At 31.9% G+C, this 25,690-nt stretch overlaps 1 protein-coding gene across 1 annotated transcript in view; it reads left to right on the top strand.

Moving 5' to 3' along the window:
* CDH18 (cadherin 18) overlaps positions 1-25,690 on the top strand; it is a 518,729-nt gene that overhangs the window by 375,636 nt on the left and 117,403 nt on the right. Inside the window, exon 8 of the mRNA XM_051969876.1 lies at positions 21,536-21,672. Coding sequence (XP_051825836.1) covers positions 21,536-21,672 — 137 coding nt within the window. The remainder of the gene's footprint in view (positions 1-21,535; positions 21,673-25,690) is intronic.

Genomic DNA, 25,690 nt, shown 5'->3' with positions numbered 1-25,690 from the left:
TTCTAAACATCTCTTGAGTCCTGTGTTAATTAAATTTTCTGTTTAGTTCTGTTTTTTTTCTTTTAATAGAAGTAATTTAAAGTCTCTTACTTCAATAAAGATCCATTAGCTCCCCTGAAAGATGATGCTGAGTTGGAGAGTGGTTTTATTCTGTAAGACTCTGTTCAGATGCTTGGTTTGATGTGGTTTTTGAGGGAAGCTAGTAGAGTTTGAGTAACTTTCTGACTTTACTCCACCATCTTGTGGAATATTAATTACTCCACCACCAGAAGTATAAGCTAGGAAGCTTTTGACAAATCAATAAATAATAAAACAAAACCAAAAGAATGGAAAAAAAGAAGACGATAATGTGAAATATCTCATTGGAAAAAAAAACTAATCTGGAAAACAAATTCAGCATATATAATTGAATAATTATAGGGATTCCTGAAAGCCATAATAATTAAAAAGTAGCTTAGAAATCATTTTATCAAGAAAATATCAAAAGAAACTTTCCTAATATTTTAGGAGCACAGGGTAAATTAGAAATCAAAAGAATCCACAGATCACTGCCTATAAGAGATCCCAAAATTAAAACTCCCAAGAATATTATAGCTAAATTCCAGAGCTCACAGATCAAGGAGAGAATCTTTCAAGCACTAAGAAAGAAAGAAATCAAGTATCATAAAGCCACAGCCAGGATACCATAAGATTTCACAGTTTCTACATGACAGGATTGTAGAATTTTGAATATGATGTTCTGAAGGGCAAAGGATTTAGTATTTCAATCAAGAATTACTTATATAGCAAAATTGAGTATAATCTTTCAGGGAGGGAATGAGAATTTACTACAATAGTGGGTATTTAAGCATTTTTAATGGAAAAAACAGAGCTGAATAGAAAATTTAATTTTCATATACAAGACGCAAGAAGCATAGAAAGGTAAAAAGGAAAGGGAAATCATAAAGAACTCAATAAGATTAACTTTTTATATTTCTACATGGGAAAATGATATCTTATAATATTTAAAACTTTCATATTATTAGGGCTGTTAGAAATATATGTAGATAGAGAACACACATATAAGTTGAATATGAGGGGATGATATCTAAAAATATAATAAAATTAAGAAATGAGAAAAGGGAATATACCTGGAGAAAAGGAAAGGGAGGGGTAAATTGAGATAATTTATCTCACATAAAAGATGTATATATAGCAGAGGGGAAGTTGAGGGAATTGGGGTGGGGGTTGGTGAACCTTACTTCATCAGAATTTGCTAAAGAGAAATTAGTATAAAATTGGATATAGACATCTATGGCACTTTATAGGAAAATAAGATGTTAAAGGAATAAGAAAAGGGAGAGAGTGATAGAAAAGAGGGCAGATTGGGGGAAGGTTAGTCAGAAGCAAAAAATACTTTTAAAGAGAGCTAGGATAAAAGGAGAGAGAGAATAAAATTCACAGTGTAGGACTAGAATGAAGAGGAACACATTTAACCATCATAACTGTGGAAATAAAATAAAGCAAGTTTCTTTGATAAAGCCCTCATTTCTCAAATATATATAGAAAACTGAGTCAAATTTACAAAAAGTAGGATCATCAATTGATGAATAAGTTTTCAGATAAAGTAATTAAATAGCCATGAAATGTTTTAATTGTTATTGATTGAAGGAATGCAAATTGAAATAATTTTGAAGTATTATGTCATCTCTCCTAGATTGTCTAAAAGGACATAAAAGGAGAATATAGTATAGTTAAGTCAGTTAATTTGAATATTTATAATAATCAACATGATAACATAATCCTTTAATTTAAAATACTATTAATGAAATTTTTAGTATCTTCTTAACACCTTGAAGGGCATCCATAGAGAAATTAAAGATTATGCTGAGGCAATTGGGGTTAAGTGACTTGCCTAGGATCATGTAACTAAGAAGTGTTAAGTGTGTGAGGTCAGATTGGAACTCAGGTCCCCCTGACTTCAGGGCTGGTACTCTATTCACTGCACCACCTAGCACTCCTTACAGTTTACTTTATTGAGAAGATGGGATACATCAAATATGGAAACTGTAGAGGGAAGTTTTGTGTAAATACAGACAAGTGTTCTGAATTTAAAATTAAGTTAAGTTAAAATAGATCATAAGACTATATACACAGAATATATATGAAGTTAGGCTGAAAGTGAATGGGGATGTCAGAATGTGAATAGATGAAGAACCATGACCTCTATTTGGTGGTTTATTAATTACATCTGAAGTTTTTTGAAATGAAGTTATATGGTCAGATCTGATGACTCCATTAACAAAATGTCAGAGATCTCTCAGAACAGACATCTAGGAAGAAATTCTGAATTCAAAAAGAGAAATCCCATAGAGTGGGAGGAGGAGGTATTAAATCCAAAAAAAGAGAGAATGTTTAATTAATAGGCATCAAATATAGTCTGTTCTTTCTTAGAATTTGTCACAATGGAAAAAAAAATAATTGTGCTGCTTGACTGGTTGGCAAGATAAAGGGAAGATTTTCTTATCATTTAACTGTTATAAAATCTCCCAAATGGTTTTTCTGTTTTCAGTTGACACTCTTTTATATCCATATTTTTTTTCAGTATCTATCTATGTACTATTATGATTGAATGGTCACTTCTTCCATCAAATATCTCAAAAATTGTCAAATAAAGTTTAAAATCTTGCCACAATTTGACTTCAATCCAGTTTTTCTCTCACTATTGTATTCCACATGATTTTATAGTCTACTTAAAAAGTACTATTTTTCATTCTTCTTTTCCTTTCCTATCTTCATATTCTTCTCACATTGTATGCCATGCTTTAACTACATGTCCCTGGTACTCAATGTCAATCTTTTGAATTTTTTCTCTGACTTTGAGGGTCAATGCAGTTTTTGCTTCACCTATGCAATATATGGCTGAAAAAGATCTTTCCTCATGCAAAGTATTCATAGCATTTTACATAGTTTTCCATTTTATTTATCACATTGTATTTATATTATACTTATTTTTGTACATCTTTATCCCTATACCTTTTGAGTATAAAAATCTTTGACGTCAGGGATCATGTTATTTTTCATCATTCATAGCATATTGTTTTGCATATCATAGATAAGTAAATTGGCATTTAGCTCAAAGAGAATATTGGAAGTTTATGTTAGGGAAAATGGTTAAAGAGACATCTTCTTAATAGAATCTACAAAGCCTTTTTTTAAATTGTAGCTTTAAAATATTTTTCCATTTGGTATAATCTTTTGAATGATCATGTAAATATAGAATCACAAAATGTCAAAGGAGGAAGGAAATTTGAATCAAGATCCTACTTCATTTTATTTTGCATGAGGAAACATAGGCCCAGAAAAGTTAAATAATTTGCTAAAGTCACAAATACTGTCAAGAATCAGGACAAGCATCTAGTGTTCTAGTGTTTCAAAAAGAGATTCCTAAGCACATAACTTGGGTATAAAGGATGATACCATAAATAAATTAGGAAAGCAAGGGATAATTTATCAATCAGATCTTTGGAGAAGGGAGGAATTTATGACAAATAGGAACTAGAGAACATTATGAAAGGCAAAATGGACAACTTTGATTACATTAAATTAAAATGGCTTTATACAAACAAAACTAATAGAAACAAGATTAAAAGGGAAGTACAGAGCTGGGAAAAATCTTTTACAACCAGTGTTATTGATAAAGATCTCATTTCTAAAATATATAAAGAACTGTATCAAATTTATAAGAATACAAGCCATTCTCCAACTCACAAATGGTTAAAGGAACAGACAATTTTCAGATGATGAAATTAAAGGGATTTGTAGTGATATGAAAAAAATTCTAAATCACTATTAATAAGAGATTTGCCAAATTGAAACAACTTTGAGGTATTCACACATCTCTCAGATTAGCTTACATGATAGGAAAAAATAATAGTAAATGTTGGATGGAATTTAGGAAAACTGGGATACTAATGCATTGTTGGTGGAGTTGTGAAATGATCCAACCATTATGGAGAGCAAGTTGTAATTATTCCCTAAGAGCTATCAAACTGAACATATCCTTTGATCTGGCAATGCCACTACCGAGTCTTTATCCCAAGGAAATCATAAAGGAAAAAGAACCCACATGTGCACAAATGTTTGTATCAGCTCTTTTTGTAATAGCAAAGAACTGGAAAATGAGTAGATGTCCATCACTTGGAGAATGGACGGACAAGGTGTGATATATGAAGATAATAGAATATTATTGTTCTATAAAAAATCATGAACAAGCTGATTATAGAAAGGCCTGGAAAGATTTACATGACCTGAGTGAAACAAGCAGAATCAGTAATACAATGTATTCAATAGCAGCAAGAATGTGCAAGGATCATCTATGAAAGACTTTGTTATCACTGAGAAGTGGTTCAGTGATTCAAAACAATTCTAATAGACTTTGGACAGAAAATGCCATCTGCATTCAGAAAAAGATCGAAGAAAACTAAATATAAATTAGCACATGCTATGTTCATTTATTTTTTCTGTTTTTTTTTTCTCTTCCATGTTTTTTTTTTTTTTTTTTGCTTTTGCTCTGATTTTCCTCTCCCAAAATTTTAAAAATGTGTTTATTTCTAATACACATTACTTTATGAACATAAAGTATTTATGAATATAAAATAATGTGTATTAAAAATAAACAAATTTTTAAAAAGAGAGATTCCCACACCCCAAACCCCAAACAAAGAAAGTGACCCCAGTATATTGCTATTGTTCCTAAGCATTTTAGTTCTTCCCTACTTAGGAATACACTTTTGCAATAGTGTAATGTTTCTGATTGCAATCATAAAATCCGTTCCTTCTCCATCAGGCAGTGCTGTTTCAATATGTATGGATGAAGGGGAGAATTTCAGAGCTAGAAGTGACTTGACAGATTATGTAGTTCAATCATCTTATTTTGCAGATAAGTAAATTGGGATATTGATATGTTATGTGACTTATATTAGGTCTAATCTCTGGAAATAGTCATTAGAGCCAGAAGTAGACCTTGAATCTCCCCTTTCCAAGTCTAAATCATTCCTAGTCCTAAATGTAGTCTAAATCAGCATCAGATCGTCATAAATAGCTACCTAATAAAATTCTTTTTAAAGCATTGGAAGTTTTTTATGGAAAATTGACCACAATAATCATTTTAGAACTGTGAAAGAAAAGAGCTAAAACTGTGAAAGAAAGGAGGAGAAGTACTTCCATGTCTCCCCTGAAATTCAGGATCTTTTGGTGTTTTTATGCCATCTCATTTTTGAGAAGGATAAATTATTTGAAGCCTCAATTACAATCGCTTATGTAGAGGATTGGTTTCTCTCTCTGAGAGATAGTAAATTATTAAAAAGGTGTAAATGATTTCCATCACTACAGGTGCAAATGCACCTGCTCATTTCATTAAACATAATGTACTGAAGACCAAGTAGAGAAATGACTCTTATTGTTTGTGTTTTTAAAGTGACACTTTCAAAGGCATTTTTTGAAATAAATTACATCCCCAAAGTCAACTGAGAGAACCTTAAAACTTTTAATGAACCTTAGATGGATTGCATTTATGTGACTCTTTGTTAGTTAAAGGATAACCCAAGCTGCTACAGGATCCCAAGGGGTTTGTATTGATTAAGCTTTCTCCTAGCTATTGATCATACTCAGTAAAACTCACAAAAATAACTTTTATTGTGAGCAGTGTTTCAAGGAAAATCTATGACACCATTTACATGTAAATCTAGTGTACCAAGAAAGTAAAGGCTTTATGACTTTTCCTTTACCTAAAATTATCCAAGGAAATTGTTAGGAAAAAATTTTAAGTAGATTTATAATTGTACTAAGTCTCATAAACAGCTAGGATTGTTTATAGTGACATGAATTAAAATTCTTGCCTTATATACACTACAATATAAATTTATTCAAGAGAAAAATAACTTTGGGAAACCCCAATGATTTTTTGGATATAATTGAATCTCTTTTGATATAGACACTAGTAAGTATTAAACTGATTATCTGGATAATTGCAGTCAAACTAGACACTGAGTACTAAAGTTTCTTGATCATTTTGAGTTATCCAATATACTACTACCTAATGTTTTCAGCTTTTGCTTAACTCAACCTGAGTAGACAAACCCTAGAAAGCATTAATTTAAATAAATGATATTGCATATCATCCCAAGATACATTGTTTCCTTTTTATGTTATTGGTTGTTCACGTACTTGTAAGAAATATACATACATATATATATATATATATATATATATTATATATATATATATAATATATATATATATATATATATATAAAGTTTTGACTAGAAAACCTGAGGGTCTCCCCTCTCAGATTAAATACCGATTAGGCATTGCTTCAGTCAAACTGAAACCAATTAAAGATGCTAGTTTAAAAAGGTCAAGGTCTCCCATGTCACCCAGGGCAATCTCCAACTAACCTAATCTATATCTTGCCACTGGACCAGATGTTACTGGAAAGTGAGAAAGTGAGGCTGGTGACTTTGGAGGGACCTTCCTCAATTAAATAAAATTCATCTGCAAGACAGCATCTCCCTAATGTCATGGCCCCTTTTGAAAATGAAAGACAAACACCTTAAATCACTTGCCAGACTTAGCTTCCTTGGCAGCTTCCTTGACCCCTCGGTTCAGCTCTTCTGTATACATTTATATATCATCTTCCCTCATTTGAATATAAATTTCTTGAGCAGAGACAGACTTACTTGTGTTTGCATCCCTAGCACTTAGTAAGGTTCAGCATGTTTAAGCTCTTGATAAACTCTCTCTCTTCCTTCTTCACTCTCTCAGTGCACCCCTCCACAAGCAGTTAGGTGGACAGAGTGGATAAATGAAGAGCCTAAAATCAGAAAGATTCATCTTCCTTGGTTCAAATTTGACCTCGGGCATTTCTTAGTTGTGTCACCATGGAAAAAATCAGTTAGCCTTCAGTTAAGCCTTAGTTTCCTCATCTATAAAGTGAGCTAGAAAAGGAAACTACTTTTCCTTACTACTTCAATATCTTTGCCAGGAATATGCCCAAAGGGGTCACAAAGTATCACAAATGAGTGACACAACTGAACATCTATCTATCTATCTGTCTGTCTGTCTGTCTATCTATTGTGTGATCTTGGAAAATCAGTTCCTCTTTATGGATCTCAACTTTCTCCTCTATAAAATGAAGGGATTGCACTATCTGGTTCCTGAGATCTCTTTAAACTTTCAATCCATGTTTCAATCTATCCTCTGTGTTTACTGATTATGAGTAAAAACAAACAAACAAACAAACAAACAAACAAAAAAACCCACAGGATTGACTAAGGAAATGTACTGTTTTAATGTTTTGTCTATTATCATGTACCCCAGCTTACTTTTTTTTATTCCTTAATGACCTTACCATTTTCCACTGCCCTCAATCTTGCTATATTATTTTATAATAGTAATAATAGGAACAACAAAAGGAGGTGAGAGGAACTGATTCAACCTGAAGACTTTGGATTTAGAAAATCATAATACTATTGACCTCATGACTTAAACAAATATAGGCCAGATTTATGCAAATATGTATTACAGTAGAGAAACAAATAGGCCTAGAGTCAGGAAGATGAGTTCAAATTCAGCCTTCGAATTTACTAGTTGTGTGAAAGGGAAACTCTCAGTTTCCTCATTTATAAAATGGGGATGATAATAACAACTATTAGGAGATGCCACAAAGATCAAATGAGACAAGTAAAACACTTAGCACAGTGTTTTAAATTAGTGTTACATAAATACTAGCTATTACTGTTATTTTTTTTTTCTCTGAGACTCATGGAGTGTTTCATCCCTACTGTTATCTCAAGCATCTATCTGCTATGTTTTTTCTAATTGTGGGAAGGCAGTGTCTACTGTCCCATATCCACGTGTGTTCATGTGTACATACACACATGCATACCTTTTTAAATTAACAGTTTCTTTTTAACTGTCCATAGATATTTGTGGTTAGGTAGATGAATAGATAGATCAATGATAGACAAATATACTTTATTTCTTTCAAAATTCATAACATTGAATTATTATTTATTGGATTTATGGGAAATAGGAGAAAAGAAATGTGGGAATAATAGTAATTATAAAAATTTATGAACAATATGGTAAACTATAATGGGAATAATTAGGTGGGACAGTGGGTATGGAGTCAAGAATACCAGTCAGACACTAAGTAGCTATGTGATCATGGGCAAGCCACATTATCACCTTTTGGCTCAATTTCCTCATTTCAAAAATGAGGAAAATAGTAACACATTGCTACATAGCAGATACTATGTGTTAGCTGTTAACATTATTAAGTTCCTTTTTTGATTATTCACCATGTACTACAGTAAACATTAAGATCTTCAAGCATATTTGTCCAAATTAACACAAAAGTTGATTTTCAGTAACGTGTACGGAATTCATTTTAATTAAAAAAAAATAATGCTGATTCCTAATAGATTTCATTGCTTGGTCTCTCATCCTTCCAATCCATGCTTCTCAAATCTGCCAAAATGCGATTCCCAAAGCATAATTCTGAGCATGTCTTTCCCCTGGGTAATAAGCTCCAGTGGTATTCTATTAGCTCTCAGAACAAATTCAGATTCTTTCTTCATTCTAATTCAGCCTTTAAAGACCATTACACATCATCTGCTCCATCTTTCTATATTTATTATACATCATTCCCTTAATATAATCTTGTTATTCTTCACATATAACATTCTATCTATCTACTATCTCCCATCATTGTGATTTTCATATATTGTTCCCCATTTCTACAATTCACTTCTTTCTTATCTCTGTCCCTTAACATGTCTAGGATTCTTTTTTCTTATTGTTTTTTTTTTTTTTTTCAAAACTAGTTATAAATGTCCTTTTATAAGAATGCTGGTGATTCCTTCAGCTTCCTAATATCTTCCAAAATCTAAATCACATTTTATTTACTTTGCATATATAAAAACAAAGGAGACAAATTGAAAATCAACCTCAAACCCTACTTTTGATCCATTGTGATTTTGTGATCCTGTAAAATTGATTTAGCTTTTCAGTGCCCAAGGCAACTCTACATTTTTAAGTTCCAGACAGAAGGTGTAATTATCCATTGTAGAAGGAGTTTCCTCACAAACTTTTATTCATCGTTGTTTCTCTGATTTCAGGAACATCTAGAGAAAAGAACTTGGGAAAGGAGTCCAGGAGAATTAAAAAAAAAAAATTCTATGTTCAAACACTACTTCTCATTTGATTAGCTTTGTGTCTATAGGCAAGATAATTAAACTCTGAATTTGTTTTCTTATCTACAAAGTAGCATCTTTAATCCTATCTCAAAGGTTTTATTATGAGAATAAAATGAGATGAGAGTTATAAAATACTTTATAAACCATAAATTGCTATGTAAATTTCAGGCGTTATTATTACTCTCTCTAATGGTGATTACATTCTACCCTTTCTCATTGTCTGTGATTCTTGTTCCTGAACTCCCATTAATCTTCCTTACATGATCTAAACATTATACTTGAGACCTTCCTCTAAATATGTTAATATTTATTTTGCAAAAGTGTAGTAATTTGTATGTCTTTTTATGAACCTTTACATTGCAAAACTAATTCCAACTTTTATCATGTGTTTTCTAAATGACATATTTTACAATATGTCTTATATATGTCATCACTGATAACATGCCTTACATTATTTATATTTGCAGTGGATCTATACATTGCTATTTAGGCCACTTGCAATTTTGATTGCAGTGTTTCATAATTCGCAGCCTATAGTTAATGCTGAAAAACAAGGTTTCTAGGTAGGGATATGAAGACAGAGAGACACAGAGATGAAAGAGTGAGAGAGAGAGAGAAAAAAAAGAATCAGAGGGACAGAGGCAGAGATAGAGACAGAGATTTACAGAAATAGAAAGGAGACAGAAAGCATTTGTTGGTATTACTGAAACATTATGCAGTTTACCAAAGGTAATAGAGCCAGATTTTTTTTTCCTTTTCAATTATAGACTCAACTCGTTAGCTATATGAAGTCCCTTTCCTATCATGTCTATCAAAGAGCATTCTTCTTCCATTTATTTTGACGTTTCGTATTTTGCTTTATATAGTTGTGTTTATTTATTTACTGTATGGATGGTTGGGTTTATTTCATTGGAATTGCTTTAGATCTCATGGATGAATCCATGTAGTATATTGTACTACATAGAATATGCTCAGTGATATTTGCAACCAGGAGTATCTGAAGATAATTCTGAAGAATCTCACGAATTTGAAAGTGCTCTTTTATTTGGCTGGATAAAAGAGATCCTCATTAGAAGTGGCAAACATTTTTTTGTTTTTTTATGAACATACATTTAACTTTTTTATTTTTAACTTATTGATAACAGAAGTGGATAAAGCAAAGTTATACTTGTTTCCTGGTTATCTTCTTGAATAAAGTATTCACAGGGTAGATATGAGGTTTCTTTATAATCTATGACCTTCACCACTTTTATTACTTAATCCTGAATTATATATTTTGACCTTTTTTTTGCCCAACTTCTTATTGAATTCTTTGTATTAATAACAGATAATTACAGTAATAGATGAATAATATATTGATATAGTCTCAATTATTCATAGAAATAACTTATTTCATCTTCTATAAGAAACATTGGTGAATAAGTTGTGATTATCTTCATGATGATCATTTTGTTCAGTTCACATGAGAGTTTCAGGGAGCAAAGGGCATGTATCCCATACATATTCTTATGACAAAAAGAACAAATTCTACCAAATTTTTCACTTGTATCTGCAAGGAGAATCTATGAGGTCTCCACTCATTTTGTCAAGCCTGCCTTTTGTCTTCTGATTTCACTTATATCAAGAGATTGCCAATATTGGATAGACTCCTTTCTTTTTGGTGGATATCAATTTATTTTTCATAACACATGGACCTTAAATTTAGAATAACATTAAACATTTTAGTTGATCATCTAAAAATATTATCTTCAATGATTTTTGCTCTTTTCTAATCCTTTGCTGCCTTTGCTAAGAAAGGAAAAGGGGGCCATTTAGTAATGAAAAACATTTTGTATTTTGTTAATGGAAAAAATATTTTAAAAGTAGCTCCTAGCAATGAGTTCTTTCAATTTATCATATGGAAATTTGGAAGCAATTCTTGTGAAGTAAAGAGTTCAATGCAATTTGAATCCCTCCTTGCTTCTCAGATTTCCCTTTATAGGTCCTTGTTTTCATTCTTAGGTAGAAATCCAAGAAATAAAGGCAATTAAGGAAAACTATTTGATTTTTCTTTTTATAAGTCTATTTATTTTTAACACATATTTATTTATGAAATATATTGGGAGAGAAAAATCAAAGCAAAATAAAAAAAAATAACCAATGGGAGAGATTTCTAAAAAATGAAGTGAACATAGCATGTATTGATTTACATTCAGTCTCTTTAAATCTTTTTTTCTGAATGCAGATGGCATTTTCTGTCCAAAGTCTATTAGGATTGTTGTGAATCACTGAATCAATGAAAGAAGCAAGTCTTTCATAATTGATCACCACACATTCTTGCTATTATTGTGTACAATGTATTCCTGGTTCTGCTTGATTCACTCAGCATCATTTCATGTAAATATTTCCAGGAATTTATAAAATCAGCTTGTTCATCATTTTATAGAAAAATAATATTCAATTATTTTCATGTGCCACAACTTGTTCAGCCATTTCTCAATTAATGGACATCTATTCATTTTCCAATTTTTTGTTACCACAAAAAAAAAAGCTGCTGCAAACATTTTTGCACACATGGGTCTTTTCTCCTTCTTTATGATTTCTTTGGGATACAGATCCAATAGTGGCACTGCTGGGTCAAAAATACATATAGTTTGATAGCCCTTTGGGAATAGTTCCAGATTGCTCTCTAGAATGGTTAGATCATTTCACAACCCAACCAACAATGCATTAGTGTCCCAGTTTTCCCACATTCCCTGTAGCATTTATCATTATCTTTTTCTCTTAGCCAAACCTCAGGGTTGTTTTAATTTGCATTTGCCTAGTCAATAGTGATTTAGAGCATTTTTTCATATAACTTTAAATGGCTTTAATTTCATCATCTGAAAATTATCTGTTATATCCTTTGATCATTTATCAATTGGGGAATGACATTCTTATAAATTTAAAACAATTCTTTATATATTTTAGAAATAAGATCCTTATAAGACACACTGACTGTAAAGTTTTTCCCAGCTTGGTATTTCCCTTTTAATCTTGTTTCTGCTTGTTTTGTTTGTGCAAAACCTTTTTAATTTAATGTAATCCTTATCCATTTTGCCATTCATAATGTTCTTTTTTTGTTCATAAATTCCTCCCTTCTCCAAAGATCTGATAGGTAAATTATCCCTTATTCTTCTAATTTATTTATGGTATCATCTTTTATGTCCAAATCATGCATTCAGTTTGATCTTATTTTGGTATGGGATGTGAGATGTAGATCTATGCTGAGTTTCTGACATTATTTTACAGTTTTCTCAGCAATTTTTGTCAAATAGTGAGTTCTTATTCTAGAAGCTAGAGTTTGGGGGTTTATCTAATACTGGATTGCTATAGGCCTTAATTATTGTGTCATATGTATCTAATCTATCCCACTGATCTACTACCCACTTTCTTAGCCAGTAGCAAGTAGTTTTGATGACTGCTGCTTTATAATATTTTTCATTGATTCCCTTGATATTCTTGATCTTTTGTTCTTCCAGATGAATTTTTAAATTCTTTTTTTTTCTAGTTTTATAAAATAATATTTTGTCAGTTTGGTATGGCACTGGAAAAGTAGATCAATTTAGGCAGAATTGTCATTTTTATTTTATTACCTTGGCCTGGCCATGAACAATTGATATTTTTCCAAATATTTAGATATGATATTATTGTGAGAGAAGTATTCTGTAATTATGTCTATATAGTTCTTGAGTTTGTCTTGGAAAGTTGACAACCAAGTATTTCATTTTGTATACATTAATTTTAAATGGATTTTCTCTTTCTAATTCTTGTTGATGGGCTTTGTCAGTAATATATAGAAATATTGTTGATTTGTACAAGTTTATTTTATATCCTGCAATATTGCTAAAACTGTGAATTTTTTCCAGTAGGTTTTTGGATGATTTTCTAGGATTCTCTAAATGTATCATCATATCATTTGCAGAGTGGTAGTTTTGTTTCCTTATTGCCTATTCTAATTTCTTTAATTTCGTTTTATTGATAAAACCAACATTTGTAATACAATGTTGAATAATAGTGGTAATAATAGGCATTCTTTTTTCACCCCTGATCTTATTGGGAATTCATCCAGCTTCTCACCTTTACAAATAAAGGTTTCTGTAGGTTTTAGAGAGAGAGTGCTTTTTTTTTTTTTTAAGGAAAGCTCCCTTTATCCCTATACTCTCTAGTGTTTTTAACAATAATGAGTACTGTATTTTGTCAAAAGCTTTTTCTACATGTACTAGGATTATCATATGATTTTTGTGATTTATTATTATAGTCGATTATGGTAATAGTTTTCCTGATATTGAATCAGTCCTATATTTCTGATAAAATTTCTACTTGGTCATAGATTATCCTGCTGATAACTTTCAATAATCTCTTTGCTAATATTTTTGTTTAAATTTTTTACATCAATAATCATTAGGGAGATTGGTCTGTAATTTTCTTTCTCTGTTTTGGCTCTTCCTCATTTAGCTATCAATACCATATTTGTGTCATAGAAGGAATTTGGCAGTATTCCTATTTTCCAAGTAGTTTGCATAATATTGGAAGAATTACATACATAGTTTGGTAGAATTCACTTGTTTTTTTTTTTTTTTTTAATTTTTTATTTAATAATTACATTATATTGACACTCGTTTCTGTTCCGATTTTTTTCCCCCTTCCTCCCTCCACCCCCTCCCCTAGATGGCAAGCAGTCCTTTATATGTTGGATATGTTGCAGTATATCCTAGATACAATATATGTTTGCAGAACCGAACAGTTCTCTTGTTGCGTAGGGAGAATTGGATTCAGAAGGTATAAATAATCCGGGAAGAAAAACAAAAATGCAGATAGTTTACATTCGTTTCCCAGTGTTCTTTCTTTGGGTGTAGCTGCTTTTGTCCGTCATTTATCAATTGAAACTCAGGTCTCTTTGTCAAAGAAATCCACTTCCATCAAAATATGTCCTCATACAATATCGTTGTCGAAGTGTATAATGATCTCCTGGTTCTGCTCATTTCACTTAGCATCAGTTCATGTAAGTCTCGCCAGTCCTCTCTGTATTCATCCTGCTGGTCATTTCTTACAGAACAATAATATTCCATAACATTCATATACCACAATTTACCCAGCCATTCTCCAATTGATGGGCATCCATTCATTTTCCAGTTTCTAGCCACTACAAACAGGGCTGCTACAAACATTTTGGCACATACAGGTCCCTTTCCCTTCTTTAGTATTTCTTTGGGATATAAGCCCAATAGAAACACTGCTGGATCAAAGGGTATGCACAATTTGATAATTTTTTGGGCATAATTCCAGATTGCTCTCCAGAATGGTTGGATTCGTTCACAACTCCACCAACAATGCATTAGTGTCCCAGTTTTCCCGCATCCCCTCCAACATTCATCATTATTTTTTCCTGTCATCTTAGCCAATCTGACAGGTGTGTAGTGGTATCTCAGAGTTGTCTTAATTTGCATTTCTCTGATCAATAATGATTTGGAACACTCTTTCATATGAGTGGTAATAGTTTCAATCTCATCCTCTGAAAATTGTCTGTTCATATCCTTTGACCATTTATCAATTGGAGAATGGCTTGATTTCTTATAAGTTTGAGTCAGTTCTCTATATATTTTGGAAATGAGGCCTTTATCAGAACCTTTAACTGTGAAAATGTTTTCCCAGTTTGTTGCTTCCCTTCTAATCTTGTTTGCATTAGTTTTATTTGTACAAAAGCTTTTTAATTTGATGTAATCGAAATTTTCTATTCTGTGATCAGTAATGGTCTCTAGTTCATCTTTGGTCACAAATTTCTTTCTCCTCCACAAGTCTGAGAGATAAACTATTCTATGTTCCTCTAATTTATTTATAGTCTCGTTCTTTATGCCTAGGTCATAGACCCATTTTGATCTTATCTTGGTATATGGTGTTAAGTGTGGGTCCATGCCTAATTGGTAGAATTCACTTGTGAATACATCTGGCCCTGGAGATTTTTTCTTAGGGTGTTTGTTAATGACTTGTTCAATTCATTTTCTAAAATGAGACTATTTAAGTCTGTTATTTCATCTTCTATTAATCTGGGCAATTTATATTTTTGTAAATATTCATCCATTTCAGTTAGATTGTCAGACTTGCTTCCATAGACTTAGGCAAAATAAGTCCTAATTTGTTGGAATCCTTACTAACTGCTAACTAATTAGAGTTGATCTAATCTTACAAGAAGATTTTGGCCAGAACCTGAAACAAGGTACTAAGTAGAACTAATTAATACAAGGCTTGTGTTCACACCTTTACTCATTGGCGTTCACAAGTATACCAGCTTCACAAAGTAAACTTTCTAACTTCAAGGGAGTTCACACCTCCCTTAAAGCTCTTTGGGCCAGAGAGCACTCTGGGAGAAAACCCATAATCCCATTCTCTCAGAAGATTCACATATAAGGCGCTGGCTGGTCGCAGAAGAGAGTTCAGCTGGACTCGAGAGGAGCGACTCTGGTGCAGAGAGCACTTTGACGGATTTCAGCAGAATCATGCTAGAAGCCCTCTTTCCGAGGCAAGGCAGAATATATTCCACTTGGCTGGCTGGTGGCAGACGAAGAGTTTTCAGAGGATAAAGCTACGAGTGGAGAGTTCAGTGGACAACCAGATTCATCTTCATCTCACACCACTGTAGCTGGTGGCTGGGCTCCTGCACGCCCCCCACTGAGACCAAGCTGGTCTGAAAGACTTACCAGAAAGCTAGCGGAGCTCCAACAGAAGGAGACAAGAGAGACATTCCATCTCTGTGTTGGTTGGAGGCTGAAGAAAGCAGAGGCAGAGGCTGAAGGACAGAACCTTTGGATTTGGAGATATTCGGAGGGCTCTAAGCCTCTAAACCAGCTGTGCTTTGAGAAGAACAAGAACTCCAACATTTGAACTCATAACACTAATTAATGCTTTAATTGTTTTTCATTGGTGATAAGTGTACCCCTTTCATTTTTGTTGCTGATAAATTGGTTTTATTCTTTCCTTTTTCTGATCAAATTAATCACAGATGTATCTATTTTGTTAGTTTTCTTCATAACACCAACTCTTAATTTTAATTATTTTTTAAAATAATTTTCTTAGATTCTAGTTTATTAATCTTTTCTTTGAGTTTTGAAACTCAAACTCTGAAACTCTGGTTTTTAACTTGTTCTTTTTCTAGCTTTTTTAGTGGCATGCCTAATTCATTTATCTTCTCTTTCTCTACAGTATTTATGTAGCTATTTAGAGATATAAAATTTCCCTTAAGGATTGTTATGATTGCGTCCATAGATTTTGGTATGTTGTCTCAATATCATTTTCTTGAATGGATTTTTGGATTGCTTTTGTGATTTATTGTTTAACCCACTCATTCTTTACAACTAGATTGTTTAATTTCTAATTAGTTTTTTTAATCTATCTTTCCATGGTCCTTTGTGGAATATAATTTTTATTACATTGTGGTGTGAAACATTTACTATTTTTGCCTTTGTAGGAGTCTGTTTTTTAATCCACTTTCTGCAATTTATTTCCCTATTATGGGATAGTTCATTCCTTTCATATTCACAGTTATGATCACCAATTCTGTATTTCTCTCCAATCTTATTTTCTCCCCTGTATATACTTTTGTTCTTTCTTTCCACACTGAACTCAATGGTGTATTTTTTTTTTTTTACTACCCCACTCACTACCTTATCTGCTATCAATCCTTCCTCTTTTTTTTAGTTATGTCTTTTTAACCCCCTGGAACTACTACCTTATCTTCTATCAACCCTCCCCCCACATCTCTTACTTTTCCCTAGTGTTTCTGCCCTCCCTTCTATCCTGTCCCTCCCTTTTCTTTTCCTCTTTCTCTTCCTACTTTATAGGGTTAAACAGATTTCTATATCCAATTGAATGATTAAATTATTCCCTCTTAAAGACAAAATTGATGCAATCAAGTTTCAGACAATGCTCACCCCCCTTCCTTTTTTCCCTGCATTGTAATAGGTCTTTTTCTCTTCTTCATTTGAATTAATTGTCCCATTACAACTCCCCTTTCCTCTTTTCCCAGTACAGACCTTTTTCTACCACTTAATGCTTTTCTTTAATGTCATCACATCAGGAATAATTCAAAACCATACCCTCTGTCCATGTGTTGCCCCTCTCTGTCTTCCCCAGTAACAGATACATTTCTCAAGAGTTATACATATTATTTTCCTATTTAGGGAAAATTTCCCTATTTCCAAATCGGTTGTTTTGCCAATGAGGTATTTTACATTTTCTTCCTTTTTTCATTCTTTTTAGCTCATTCAATTGATACTTGTTGTCTCACAAATTTATTAGCTTCCATTTTTCTTGTTCTAGATCTTAATGTGTGATTTTCTCAGTTATCTATTGTATCTCCTTTCCTATTTGATTTATTTTACTGTTTAAGGAGTTGTTTTTTTCAGACATTTTTTTCCTTTGCTTTTTACAAACTATTGACTCTCTAATGCATTTTTTCTAGCTCTCTTATTTGCCTTTTGAAGTCTTTTATGAACACTTCCAAGAAGCCTCTTTAGGCTTCAGACCAATTTATATCACTTTTTGAGATTTCTTCTGTGGACATTCTGTCATCCTCTGAGTTTGATTTTGGTCTGTCCAGTCACCATAGTAGTTTTCTGTAGTCAAAGTTTTTTTTTTCTTTTTTTTTCCTGTTTTTTACTCATTTTCTTTTGATATATCCACTTGGGGTAAAATGGGCACTGCGGCAAGCTTGCTATGCAGCTCTGAATCTTGGCTTTGAGCACAGGGCTCTTGTGTTTGAAGGAGGTAGCTTTGTGTCCTTTGTTCATAAAACATCCTGTTTTCCCAGAATTTTCCTTCTGAGCTGGGACTGGAAGCTGCCCTACTGTTTGGCTCCTCTATTGAGCCAGGATTGAGGGTCTTAATTGCTGATTTGCTAGGATTAAGACCATCTCACAGGCTTTCCCAGAATATATTTGATCAGTGCTACACACTCTTTTCACCCTAAGGAGAATAACCTTTCTTAAAGTTTTTTTTCAGTCTATCTTAAACTGGAGATTGTTTTCATTCCATTAGACTCTGTTCAGAAGCTTAGTTTCATGTGGTTTTGAAAGTGGGATAGGGCAAGCATCTTCCTGACTTCACTCAGTCATCTTGGTTCCACCCCCAGAAGAACCCTCCATCTACTTAATTTTACTTAAAGTAAAAATTAAATTGCAACTCCATAAATCTGCTCCTAATACCAGTATTCTGAATGAAAAAAAAATTTATATTGTAGAACTGATGATGCACATCTCCATATGCAAAAAGAGGAAAGGGAAAATGAAGGTTCATTTAGGTATATGTAATTATTTTTTCAGATTTTACTATCATTTTTCCACAATTAAAATGGAAAGAACACTTCATTCTTAAATATTGTCATTGACACCTAGATTGGCAGGTTTAAAATGCATTTAAACTTTAAATTAAGAGCCTCAAAAGGAAATAGAAATAAAATAAGACATCGGGGGAGAGAGAAAGAAAATCCATAATTTTCATTGCATTCTTCATTTCTACCTTCTGGCTCTCCCCATTTCTTTTAAAGTACCATCTAAATTTGCATTTTCTGTCATAAAGCTTCTTAAGCAGTGGGTCATGACCTCATATGGGATTGCATTACTGAGTGTGAGGTTTGCAAAAAATTTGGCAAGAGTAAAATGTATACCATATTCTACCAAGATTTGATTCTTTATACAAAATTAAACAAGTACATCATATCATGATGCATTTTTTCATCTTTAATAAATGGTAAAAGTATATGTTTACCAAGGAATTGTTTTAAAATAAATTTCTTTTATTATTTTTATTTTCTTTTATTTATTTTTTACTATTTATTTATTTATTTTGTTATTGTTATGTATTTTATTATCAGCACATGTTTGATTTTTATATCCACATACCTAGGGTCACATAAAAATTTCTCAGATGAAAAGGGGTTTCAAATGGTAAAAGTTTAAGCAGCACTAATCTATTGGGCTATATTTTTTTTCTATAGTATCTTTTTTCACCCAATCATATTTAATTATAGTGCCTTTCTTGATTATTTCCACTTATCACATACATAAAAGCTTGTTTGTACATACTTATTTGTATATTGTCTCCCCTGTTAGAAGTTGAATTTCTTGACAAGGACTAACTTTTTTGCCTTTTTAAAAATTTAATATAGTGATTAGAACACATTAGATATTTAATAAATATTTGTTCACTGACTGATTCAAAAGCTGTCTTCTTTCTGGATCAGAAATTCATAAGGATTTTATTATATTGACTCTGTCTACCTCTGAGCAATTAATATTTCTCAAATCATTTAAATCTAATTTTATATTTTCTACTGGTAGTCATTTCTGCAGGGAGGTGAAGGAGAAAAAAAAAGAAAAAATGAAATTTATATGATAAATGTATTATAAATTTAAAAGTAATAGCAAGTGGAACATAATAAATTTTCAGTTTTATTTGCAATCACATTTTTATTATACTGTGCTATGGAAATGGTTGTTTTATTGCATAAAATTAAACTTTAAAAATCCATAAGGTGAGGCTAGTTTAATCTTTTAAGTACCTTGGTATGAAAGGTACTTCATACCTGTCTTTCAAAATACATATATCTGGTACCATATGATGTGATAGTATTGCTTGGTATGTGAGTCAGTCTCTTGTCTGTATTCTCTTGGAAATCGGTTGAAAATAAAGTCTTCCTTTTGAATATATTTATAAATGTAATATTAATTTTAGCGGGGGAAAATAAAAATATAATTGAAGAAATGCATAACTAAAAAGGAAGAATGATCACTCAATGAGAAAGGGTTGGCAATTTAACAGGTACATTATCATCTTCAAAATACTAAAAAAAAAAAAAAAAAAAAAAGATAAATATCTCCACACACTGGAGTAAATATAATATTATGGAGGGCTAGGGTTGTGTGGTGGTTCAGAGTGCTGAAGTCAAAAATCCCTGAGTTCATATTCTTCTAATGCCATTTGATCATGGATGTGCCTTTTAACCTCAGTGAACTTTAGACAACTATTAACAAGTAATAATTAAGTTTTAAAAGAAATAGTTTAAAAAGGAAAAAGGGAAGGAGCATGTAATCTAATATGTATTGATCTATTTATATAAAAGATAAGCAAGAATTACCTAAGTAAGATTAAATAAGCAGCTTTTGAAATGTGGATTTGGTGGTAGAAAGAATTCCTACATTAATGAAACCACAGACCATTCCATGAAGCAAAGTGCTGAACTGGCAAATAATGTATGGATGCTTATTCCTCTTTTATAGTTTCATACCAAATAATTTCTGCTTTTTACCTCGCCTGAGATAAACTCCACTTCCTTCTCTGTCTCCCTTATTTCCTCTCACCCTATCTCCCTTCCCTCCCCTCTGTCTCTCTCTCTTTTTCTGACTCTTATTTCAAGATAAACCTCTTCCATGATATTTCTAAAATTTTCTATGATATTTGGCTTCTAGAATTCATAGTTGAAGATTTATATGCAACATTATGCTAGTACTAGCTATATATGCACATTTTCTTTATCTGCAATAAAACTGGTAAATTATGGGAAATAATCTTAAAGTTGTCGAGAAAACTAGTGTTTGGAATATTTGTTTTTGCCCACTGCTACAGGGGCTGGAGATCCCCAATAGCTAGTGATTAACATACTCAAAAAGAAAGATTTGTAATACAAGTAAATGAATGAGAATTACTTTTGAGGTCAAATATCAGAAATTCAAAAAAGATAGGGATCTAAGGACTAGGTTTATGGCTATAATCTCCTTCTAAGAACAAGAGCTCCAAAGCTGGAGCAGGGAGTGCTTAGGGAACTGGATTTAGACCATTCAGAATAAGAGACATAGGAAATAGCATCTTTCTTAGACAAGAATGAATCAACGATATTTCAGAAATCCTCTCCATTCAAAGAACAGCAAAGGAAGAGTGAAATTAAATAGTAGCAACCTAATAAATAATTTTATACTATTGTACTATTATAGATCATATATTCTTCATTAATATAGGAACTCCATTATCTGAAGAAAAAGTTTCATTTATATAAAAATGTGTCCCCCAAAAAATCATACCATGTAAATCAAAAAGTAAATATTTAAAAATGAGACTTTAGGAAAGTTAAATCTAAAGTAACTAAAATCCTAATTTATTTTTAAACAATGTAATATGTATTTTCAGATATATTGAATTCTTTTTAATTTAACATATTTTTCATATGATAATTTACTTTTGTTATGTAAGTTATTAATGTTAATGAATGCTTTTAAATTTCTCTGTAGATATTTCATTGACTACAGTGGTGAGGATGATAGATATTTCAATATTGATGCTAATACTGGAACCATTAAGACTGCAAAAGTCCTTGACAGAGAAGAAACACCATGGTACAACATCACAGTTGCTGCTTCAGAAAAGGGTAAATAGCTTCTGTGTCCATTTTAATTTTAAAAAAATTCATCCTATATATCAATATCCATTCTCCTGTCTGTTTGTATGATTGTTCCTCCAAATTCCAATTTCTGCTTTTAGAACCCTACCTTTGTCCCTAAAGTAGACTGACCCAATAGCACTGAAAGGCCAGTACTTAGTTTGGAGTATAGAAGATTTATACATCTTACAACCATAGACGCTGTTTTGGAGTGTGATGCAACATGACCTGTGATTACCTCATTCTTCATGAAGTCCCCCCAAAACCATGAAATTTAATGGAGTAAAACAGAGCCAGCAATTATATCTGCTTGATCATTCAATAGGTCAAAGACAACATTTTGTAAAGCTCTTCTGATGGGCTACTGCTGTGTAGCTTTAAAATAGTCCTTTTTCCTGATCCTTGATTCACAGACCATGGAGTGAAATTGTGACTGTTAGGATTTTATTGCTCATTCATTAACCTAATGAAATATAATAATAGGATGAAAAACCTAAGGAAGACAATCTACCCCTTAGGGAATATATTGCAAATCCTCTTCTGTGCTCAAAGTAAAAACTCAATTCCAAGGATTTTCTCAAAATGTATTTAAAAAGTCATGACAAGTAATTAATTACAGGATGAACAAGAATATAGTAAAATAGGATTTAGAACTGGGAGGAACTTTGGAATCATTCCTTCCAATTTCTCATTTCTAAAAAGAGAGGAAAAGTGCTAAAAAAAAAGTACTAAAACAAAATTGGCCTTTGTGATGATTCTGTGAAATAATTTATGACAGAAAGAAGTAATAATAATATACACAAAACTGAGAGAGTACAAGTTGTTCATCATTACCAAGCACATGAGAATATCAGTACTTACCTTCAAATTAAGGATTTAAATTAATTCTGGAATGAAACAGTAAATCTATAGATCATTAAAGCATAATTAAAGAATTCCTACCTTTGAGAGTGCTAACATGGATAGTTATGGCCACAAACTCCCTTAAGGCTTTTATTAGATACAAAGCACAGGACCAAGGGAGTGATTTTTCTGACTAAATACTCCATTTCTCCCATTCCCAAGCATGTGATTATGAAGAATTAACTTGAGCTATATTTAATATGAATATCTGAATCTACTATTTTTTTTTAACAGATCCAATTTTTTTGTTTGTTTTTCATTCCTAATAACAGGTTATCAATGTGCATGACCATACAGTCAATACAATTTGTTAACTTGTCAGAATAATTAAATCATATACATCATCCTAGGTATTGAACCATAAATAGGAATCTTGCTTGCTCTGAGAGAGGCAAAAAGGGAATGCAGTATACCTAACTTAAATTTCATTATAAGAGTTTTTGGTGTATAATTTCAACTAAAGTTGAGGAGAGACGTAGCTTCTGAAATGAGGCTTTTCAGATTTTAGATTTTGAGATTTAATGTTTTGGGGCCATATGATGTCTAACTGCCATTGTATGTCTTGATACCAAATTGTTTCTTGTTTTCTTCCTTAACAAATAATATAAGGTGACTGGAAAATATATGCTTAATTTAGAACTTCATTTGTAAATACATATACATATACATATATAGATACCTACTTATGTCTATACCACACACACATATTTTCATATATTTGCTGAAACTTAAAACATTCTATATATTTACAGTCTATTGAAAGATAAAAGTAAAAATGTGTGGGCAAATATATTTTGAATATATGGTCTTGGCAAATATACTAGAAGGAAAGATAATTGATTTTGATTTTTATGCAATATCTATTTGGGGAATTGAGCGAATATATATCCACTAAGTAAAATTGTATAGTAAAATCTTATTTTTTATAGCCTGTAATAAAAATACTCAGATATCATCACCTCAGGGTAGTTTACACTATCTATGCATAATATCATTTCAACGTAACATGCACTAAAACATAACTTAGTCATAATCACAAACAGGTGCAGAGAAAGAATGAGCATTAACTAAGATTTTAAAGCCACATTGGGAGAATATATAGAGAAATACATATAAGTAGGAAGTGTGTCTTCAGGGTATTGAGAGAAGTCTTCTAATTGTAATTGTTTTGAAATAACTAACCATCAATAGTATTTATCTTCAATGTGACTTTTCTAAACATTATCTGAAATTGTCTCTTAGCAATGCAGTTGATAACTTTTTCTAGAATAAAAGTGGTGTTTATTTTCATTATTGTAAACTTTAATAAAAATCCTTTTGGAGCATACTATTTCATTAAGATCTTAATGCCTGCTAGCAGCATTCAAGATAACTCAATGTTTGCTTCAGTCTGTTTTTTGTGGGATACTTTTTGATTAATTATGCGTCCATTCCATTGATCAGACTTATGTTTTATTGATCAGAGCTATAATAACCCCCAAAAAATACTTTGTAGTTTTGTAATGCCATGATGTGGTATATGTGTGTGTGTGTGTGTGTGTGTGTGTGTGTGTGTTTTGTATGTTCTTACTTCTTAAATGTGGACTTACTATATGTTGGGAGAAAATGCTAGGACAGGGATGAATGAATTAAGAGGGAGAAAAAGGGAATTAAATCTAAATACTTCCTGTTGCTATCTGTTCAATGTGAGAGATCCATCACTCAACTTAATCACAACCAACAATATGGATTGCTCTGAGAATTGACGCTTGAATTAGGATCTGGAATTATTCAGTCACTTTAGTGCCTACCTCAATACCTCTGTATATATTAGGTAATGGATAAATATTTAGTGAAATTTTTGAGTTTCAATTTTCCATCCTTTTATGCTTGTTTAACCATGCTACTCATTTCAACTTCTCTCACCACCCCCATCTAAATGTCATTTTTTTCTTACAGCCAACTTCCTAAAATGAATCCCAATAAATCCCCTATTTGATTTCCTTTTCCCCCCCAAAGGAGTAGGGAAGGGATAGGGATAAGGGACTCCCCTAGCTCTTGATTCCTTCATACAGATGAATCCAAAACAAGTTTATTTCACTGGAAAAAATGTAATTAAAAGAACACAAATTGTATGTCAGGTGCTTTGATGGAAAAAAGTTACTCTGCTTTTCACATTATTTTGTGTGATTCAACAAGAGTAAAAGTTTGAAGCTTTCCTTAAATTGTTCCCTGTTGCCCTGTAATCAGAAAATTAGTTTTTTGTTAGCACCTGCATATAACAAAGTAAATATCCATTTGCACAGAGTGGGTGGCTTTAAGTCCCTCTAGTGACTAGGAATTAGTTTTATTATTGTCAATGAGCTTATTTTGATCCATTTAATTTAACTTCCAGAAATCATATTGAAATTCCTGATTCTTCTTTATTTCATGGAGGGACACCAACAGACATATCACAATTCCATTGTTTATTTTATATTGCAAGCTCATCCAGAAGATGATAATTATTTCAAACAATTTTAATAACATGATCTTTTTTTTCTGTGAACATTGTGCTCCACCTGCATTTTTTTGTTCCTTCACTGGCTAATTGTACAATATTTCAGAGTCTGATTCTTTTTGTACAGCAAAATAACGGTTTGGTCATGTATACTTATTGTGCACCTAATTTATATTTTAATATATTTAACATCTACTGGTCATCCTGCCATTTGGGGGAAGAGGTGGGGGGAAGGAGGGGAAAAATTGGAATAAGAGGTTTGGCAATTGTCAATGCTGTAAAGTTACCCATACATATAACCTATAAATAAAAGACTATAAAATTAAAAAAAAAAAAAAAAAAGGAAAAAAATGAACATTGTGCTTTGTGCTAAGTATGATGGTTCTTTTAATCAAGAAGCCTTACACAAAGTCCAATCATCAAGTTTTAGATTTGAAAAAGAGATTTGGAATTATATAATTCCAATAATCTCTTTGTGTAGATAGGAAGTTAAAACCAAGAGAAGATAAGAAAACTATTTAATATCACACATTTTTTGAGCAATGACTAAAATCCAAATTTTTCAAAGCTCTGTCCTGGAACTTCCATTACTCTATACAGTTTATATGCTATTGCTCCTGATAA

This window comes from Antechinus flavipes, chromosome 1 (genome assembly GCF_016432865.1).
Source record: "Antechinus flavipes isolate AdamAnt ecotype Samford, QLD, Australia chromosome 1, AdamAnt_v2, whole genome shotgun sequence".
NCBI lineage: Eukaryota > Metazoa > Chordata > Mammalia > Dasyuromorphia > Dasyuridae > Antechinus > Antechinus flavipes.
The sequence above is the reverse complement of the archived record's forward strand: the minus strand, read 5'-3'. Positions and strand labels throughout refer to the sequence as shown.